General features: G+C 41.9%; 1 protein-coding gene across 1 annotated transcript; it reads right to left on the minus strand.

Moving 5' to 3' along the window:
- Positions 1–2,259: 2,259 nt before the first annotated feature.
- Positions 2,260–3,381, minus strand: LOC138900430 (uncharacterized). Its single transcript, XM_070187175.1, has one exon. It carries the CDS (start codon positions 3,379–3,381, stop codon positions 2,260–2,262), a length of 1,122 nt encoding a protein of 373 aa, XP_070043276.1.
- Positions 3,382–7,397: the final 4,016 nt, after the last annotated feature.

The following is a 7,397-nucleotide window of genomic DNA, read 5'->3' on the forward strand; positions in this document are numbered from 1 at the left end:
TGTGACTCTACTTGTGCCTGCAACTTCTATATCAAGATTCAACTGTCGCAGTGCCCATAAAGCTCTATGCTCCAACTCCACTGGTAGGTGACATGCCTTCTCAAATACCAATTTATATGGCGTCATACCAATTGGAGTTTTGAATGCTGTACGATAGGCCCAGAGTGCATCATCTAACTTTCTTGCCCAATCCGTTCTTGTAGCATTCACATTCTTTGTCAAAACACTCTTTATCTCTCTGTTCGACACTTCTACTTGCCCACTCGTTTGAGGATGATATGGGGTGGAAACTTTGTGACGTACACCATACTTTTCTAACAGCTTTGCGAAGGCTTGATTATAGAAGTGAGTGCCTCCGTCATTGATTATCGCCCTTGGAGTGCCAAATCAGGTGAATATATTCTTTCTCAAAAATCCAATTACTCCCTTAGCAGCATTTGTCGGGAGCGCTGCAGCCTCCACCCATTTCGACACGTAGTCCACAGCTACGAGTATGTATTTGTTACTATATGAGCTGACGAAAGGCCCCATGAAATCGATTCCACACACGTCAAACACTTCTACTTCTTGAATTGGGTTCATAGGCATCTCATGTCGACGGGAAATATTCCCAGTTCGTTGGCATTCGTCATAACCTTTCACCCATAAGTGTGTATCCTTGAACATTGTCGGCCAGTAGAAGCCTGATTCCAGCACTTTCATGACGGTCCTTACTCCTACGAAGTGGCCACCATATGGTGATGCATGACAAGCCTGCAAAACAGAAGATTGATCTATCTCGGGGATACATCTCCGGATCATGTTATCAACACAAATTCTGAACAGGTAAGGCTCATCCCAATAATACATGTGACAGTCACGAAAGAACTTTTTCTTTTGAACAGAGGAAAGATCATAGGGGATAATACTGCTTGCCAAGTAGTTTGCAATGTCTGCATACCATGGCGCTTCCTCTAATATCACTGCTAGCAATTGTTCATCTGGGAATGTCTCAGTTATATCTTCTACCTCGACTTTCTTTTCAGCTCCCTCCAACCTTGAAAGGTGGTCTGCTACTTGGTTCTCTGCCCCTTTTCTATCGTGGATCTCCAAATCAAATTCTTGTAGCAAAAGAACCCAACGGATCAAGCGTGGCTTTGACTCCTTCTTTGCTATCAGGTACCTAAGTGCTGCATGGTCAGTATAAACAATCACTTTTGAACCAATCAAATAAGACCTGAATTTGTCGAATGCAAACACCACAGCCAACATCTCTTTCTCAGTCACGGTATAATTGAGTTATGCACCGCTCAGCGTTCTGCTTGCATAGTAAATTGGGTGCACCAGTTTGTCCTTCTGCTGCCCCATGACTGCTCGTATAGCATAGTCACTTGCATCACACATGAGCTCAAATGGTTGCTCCCAGTTGGGTGCAACGATGATTGGTGCAGTCACCAGTCTCCTTTTCAGCTCCTCAAAGGCTAACCTGCAGTCATCAGAAAACACAAAAGAATGATCCTTTTCAAGGAGTTTACATAAGGGGTTAGCAATTTTTGAGAAATCTTTTATAAATCGCCTGTAGAACCCGGCGTGCCCAAGGAAACTTCTTGCTGCCTTAACTGAAGTGGGTGGTGGCAACTTCTCAATCACCTCAACCTTAGCATGGTCAACTTCAATACCCTTACTGGACACTCGATGCCCCAGCACTATACCTTCTTGTACCATAAAATGGGCCCAGTTCAACACTAAATGTGTCTCCACACACCTTTTTAACACTCTTTTTAAATTGTGCAGACAGTCTTCAAATGAATCCCCCACCACAGATAAATCATCCATAAAGACTTCCATAATATCTTCAACCATATCAGTGAATATGGCTAACATACACCTCTGAAAGGTGGCAGGTGCATTGCATAGGCCAAACGGCATTCTCTGAAAGGCAAAGATGCCATACGGGCAAGTGAATGATGTCTTCTCTCTATCCTCAGGGGCTATGGAAATCTGATTGTACCCCGAATATCCATCCAAAAAGAAGAAGTGAGACCTTCCCGCCAGTCTATCCAACATTTGGTCAATGAATGGTAAAGGAAAATGGTCTTTCCGGGTGGCTGTGTTCAGTTTTCTATAATCCATACAAATTTGCCAACCCGTAACTGTACGAGTTGAGATCAACTCATTATTATCATTGGGCACTACAGTCATTCCACCCTTCTTTGGCACACACTGAACTGGGCTAACCCAATTACTGTCAGAGATTGGGAAGATGATTCCCACATCTAATCACTTGATCACTTCTTTCTTCACCACTTCTTTCATGTTGGGGTTCAGCCTTCTTTGATGTTCTCTGGAAGGTTTGTGCTGATCTTCCAATAGAATCTTATGCATACAAAATGTCGGACTGATCCCCTTAATATCTGCAATGGTCCAGCCAATTGCAGTCTTGCATTCCATTAACACCTGCAAAAGTTGTTCTTCTTGCACATCTAACAAACTGGATGAGATAATAACAGGTAAAGTGGATTTAGGTCCCAAGAAAGCATACCTGAGGTGAAAAGGTAACAATTTTAGTTCCAACTGTGGTGGCTCTTCAATTAACGGTTTAGCTGGAGGTGTTTTTCTTTCTTCCAAGTGTAAGGGCTCGAATTCGAGTTCTCTTTTCCAGTACCCTCGCCCTTCAAAGGCCAAAACCCACTCTGTTAAGTTTTCACCATTCATTTTTTCTAAGTTCATAAGACATGCTGCTAGAGGGTCTTTTGCATTCAGAGTCTCATCTTCCTCCTCCAAGATCACATCCACAGCTTCTATCAGAGAGCAGTTAGCAAACTCACTAGGTCGCCGCATAGATTTTTGCACATTAAACGTTATCTCTTCATCGTTCAATCTCATCTTTAGCTCTCCAGTTTCACAATCAATTAGGGCTCTCCCAGTGGCCAAGAATGGCCTTCCCAAAATTATGGGAATCTCTTCGTCAACCCGACAATCTAAAATGACAAAATCTACTGGGAAAACAAACTTCCCCACCTGTACTAATACATCATCAATGATACCAGAGGGCCTCTTCACTGTCCGGTCATCCAGCTGTAACAACATAGACGTGGGTCTAGCTCTTCCAATGCCTAACCTTTTGTAGATAGTCAAGGGCATCAAGTTTATGCTTGCCCCCAAATCACAAAGTGCCTTAGCAAACGCATAGTTGCCTATTGTGCATGGGATTGTGAAACTCCCTGAATCAGATAACTTCTCGGCTATGGGTCTTGTCACAACAGCACTACATGTCTGAGTCAGTGTAATTATGGCCAAGTCTTGAAAGTCGAACTTACGAGACATCCAGTCCTTCATCATTTTTGCATAACCAGGTATTTCCTTTAAGGCATCAATGTTTACCTGAATTTGCTTCAACATCTACAAGAATTTCTTATATTGCTCATCTTCTTGATATTTGGCCAATCTTTAGGGGAAGGGTGCTGGAGGCCGCTTCTTTAATGTGCTTTGATTTTGAAGCTGCTCTGGCACTGTTTCTGCTGCCTTCTCTTGCTCTGACTCAGTTTCCTTCGCGACTTCTTTTTCCTTGCTTGTTTCGGCTGGCGCATGTTGTACCATCACCTTTGTTAACCCTGTTGAGTCAACTATCTCGATGGGTACAGGCACAAGTGTTTCAGTAGGCCGTCTTTCGCGAGCCATCTCTTGCTCCAGATCTAGGTCTCTACCATTTTGTAGACTCACTGCCATAAGCTGTTTCGGGCCCTGTTCTTTTGGATTGACTTGTGTATCTACAGGTAACGCCCCTTGGGGACGATTGTTTAGGGCCATAGAAATCTGTCCTAATTGAATCTCAATACCCTTTATTGTTGATTCATGCGAGTCTACCCTCTGTTGCATTTTTCCCGTGGACCCAATCAATTATTGCAGCATTCCCTCAAGTTTAGTAAACCCATCCTCTGGTCTCATAATCTGTTGTTGTTGAGGTTGTTGATAAGTCAGCTGCTGATTTTGTTGGACGTAGCCTTGTTGCCTTTGGTAAGGCACAACTTTACCCATTGGTCGCATAGCTCCAGCATTGTTGTTGTTATTGTACGGCTGCTGCGCTGGTCTATATTGTTGATTATGTTGACCCCAATTCAAACCACCTTGCCTCTGTCCCCCATAGTTGGTTACATAATTCATATCTTCATGATATTGCTGGTTGTTACCTTCCCCACTCCACGAGCAAACATATGGTTGGTTAATGCATGGTGTACATAAGCCCCCATTAGTTGTGTCAACTATGTGAACCTGCTGCTTCTGGCCTGATTCATCAATCTTTTTGGTGAGGATACTCATTTGTGTCATTAGGGTGGCCACATTCTCAGCTATGGAGTTGTTTGGATCCAACGCCACTGAGTGAACTACCAGAGTGATCGTGGAAGCTCTAGTCATCCATCGTGAGTTTTGTGCCATCTTATCAAGTAGGATCTTGCATTCTGGGAATGTTTTACTCAGAAATGCTCCACCCGCTGAAGCATCAACATTGGCCTTTAAGCTATCAGCCAGTCCCATATAGAATCTCTGCCCCAACATCTGATCTGGGATACCATGATGTGGACACTTAACCAACATGCCCTTGAATCTCTCCCATGTTTCTTGTAGTGATTCTGTTGGTCTCTGCCTATAGCTCAATATATCATCAATCTGTTGGGCAGTTTTATTTGGTGGGTAGAATTTGTTCAAAAATTGCTTGACTAATTCCTCCCAAGTAGTGATGGAATTTATGGGGAGCGAATTAAGCCAAGTCTGAGCTTCTCCTGTCAGTAAGAATGTGAACAATAAAAGCTTTATTGCGTCTGGTGTTACGTTGGGTTGCCTTTGCGTTAAACATATTGACATGAAATTCTTCAGTTGCTGCTGAGGATCTTCAATGTGTGACCTAGAGAATAGTCCCTTATTCTGCAACAAATGTAGCATGTTATTTGTGATTTGGAATGATTCTGCTTGTATCTGAGGAACTGCAATTGCGGTTGCCAGATTGTCGGCGGTGGGTTGTGCCCAATCATATAATGCTGTTTCTAGTACAAGAGGTACCACACCCTGAATGTTTGGTTCATTCTCATTGTTTCTGTTGTTTATTGGATTTTCTATTCCATCATCCATGTTTGGTTCGATTTTTTCTCTCGAGATTCGTTGTTGTTTGCTTCTCTTGTTTGCACGATTTAGTGCCTTGAAAACTTTCTCAGGATCTGATATCGCTTCAAGCAATTCACCAGTTCTTGAGGAATTCTTAGGCATGCACCTGTAACACCCAAGACTACAAACGTTAAAATTTTAATGTATTTGGTTTAGAATGGGGAAAATTGACTACACTAAGAATTCTAGCACTTTTTTTAGCTGTAATTAATGCCGTTAATTCCCCGGCTACGGAGCCAAAATTTGATCACGCCCAACCATGCCTTATAAAAAGGACTAAGCGGTTGTTGCAAATATATTCCGGCTAATAAGTTCGGAGTCGAATCCCACAAGAAATTAACCTATCAAATACAGCTACTAGACTCGCACAAATTCGCACAATCAAACTTCAGAAAGATTTAAGTAACAGATTGGTTCTTTTTTTACTAACTAAATATTGCGTAATGAAAATGTAATAATTAACAACTAACTACGAACAGGTTGTAAACAAGAATTGGAATGATCTAAGGTTGTGATTTCCCCTATTGTTGGAATCCTTTCCGCTACGTTTCCTATAAATTTGCCTAAGTCTTCTCTACCGATCATGAGCACTCTAACTGTCGTAACTCTCTCCCGAGTAATTACCATAATTGCTAGACATATTCTCCCGAATTACGCTAGCTAGCATTAAGCACAGCTCACTCAGATCGCACCAAGGTTTCGTTATCCCTAAACTCACCTTTAAACCTCCGTATTGATCCCTCATATACGTTTAGGAGTGATGTTGTTCAACAACTAACTAAATATGCACTCTCTCCCGAGTAATACATACTAAATAGGCACAACTAATTGAAGGTCCTTCAATCAACCACAAGAATAATATAGTTAAACAAATAGAGAAAATACTACGGCAAATCTATATTAACATAACAAGAAAATCATCCTTCAATAGGTTCCATCAAAACCCTAGATTAGGAAGTTAGCTACTCATACTCATAATAACAATATCCCAAATATTTTGCATAATTAAAATAGAGAGTAAAGATGAAAAGCTGTAAAAATGATAATTCTAACTACAAAGAGTGATTCCACAAGCTCTTCTTGCCTCTAGCTGCCTAAGAACGCCCTTCCAAGTGGTGTTTTAGGTCTATTTATATGTGTAGAAGAAACCCTAAACGTGTGGGCCGAGTCCTAGTCAAACCCGGAATGAATTAAGTCTGCAAAACTCGGATTGGACCTGGCCTCAGGCCTGGCGTCGCCAGCCTAACGCCTGGAATTTGGCTGGCCTCGCCAGGCTAAAGCCTGGTTCAGCCTGGCCTTAGGCTGGCCTCACCAGGCTAAAGACTTGTCCAGCCTGGCCTTAGGCTGGCCTCGCCAGGCTAAAGCCTGGTCCAGCCTGGCCTTTGGCTGGCCTCACCAGGTCTCTCCTTTTCATTGTTCTCGAGCACACCTTTGACGTTTAAGTATTCGTTTTGCTCTACTTTCATCTCCAATTCACCTACACATAAAATAGACTCCATTATGCGCAAATAAAGTCTAATTTATCATTAAAGCATGTAAAATGCAAGGCACATAATGTACGAAACTATGAAATTATAGTCACACATCAGCTATAACAGATAAGGTGACAGTTGAAGATGTCAAACAAACTGATGGTGCTTCAAAGCAGGTGGAGTTTGAGGGAAAATTAATTTTTCCAACACAGGGAGAGAACGAGAAAACGATAGAAGATTTTCCCCTTGAAGAAGAGTCAGTGGAATGGGATATTCCAACTCAGGAACCCCAATAACAACTTGAATCAATAGCAACCAGCAAGCCAAAAAGAATAATAAAGAAACATGTTCGTCTCATAGAGACGGTGGCTTGTGCAGCCTCAATTGTAGCTAATGGTGTTCCTACCACTTATAAAGATGCAGTCCAAAGTTCAGAAGAAGATAAGTGGAAGATTGCCATGAATGAAGAAATGCAGTCCATTCATCAGAATTGCACATGGAAATTGGCCAATATCCCGAAGGGCAAGAAAGCAATTGGGTGCAAATGGGTATTTGCAAAGAAAGAAGGATTTCCTAACCAAGAATATGTTTGCTACAAAGTAAGATTGGTGGCCAAAGGGTACGCTCAAAAGGAGGGAATTGATTACAATGAAGTGTTTTCTCCAGTCGTAAAATACTCCTCCATTAGAGTTTTGTTGGCTTTGGTATCACAGTTGAATTTGGAGCTAGTTCAGTTAGATGTAAAAACTACATTTTTATATGGAGATTTGGAAGAGGAAATATATA

This window comes from Nicotiana tomentosiformis, chromosome 10, assembly GCF_000390325.3.
Source record: "Nicotiana tomentosiformis chromosome 10, ASM39032v3, whole genome shotgun sequence".
In the NCBI taxonomy this organism is placed as follows: domain Eukaryota; kingdom Viridiplantae; phylum Streptophyta; class Magnoliopsida; order Solanales; family Solanaceae; genus Nicotiana; species Nicotiana tomentosiformis.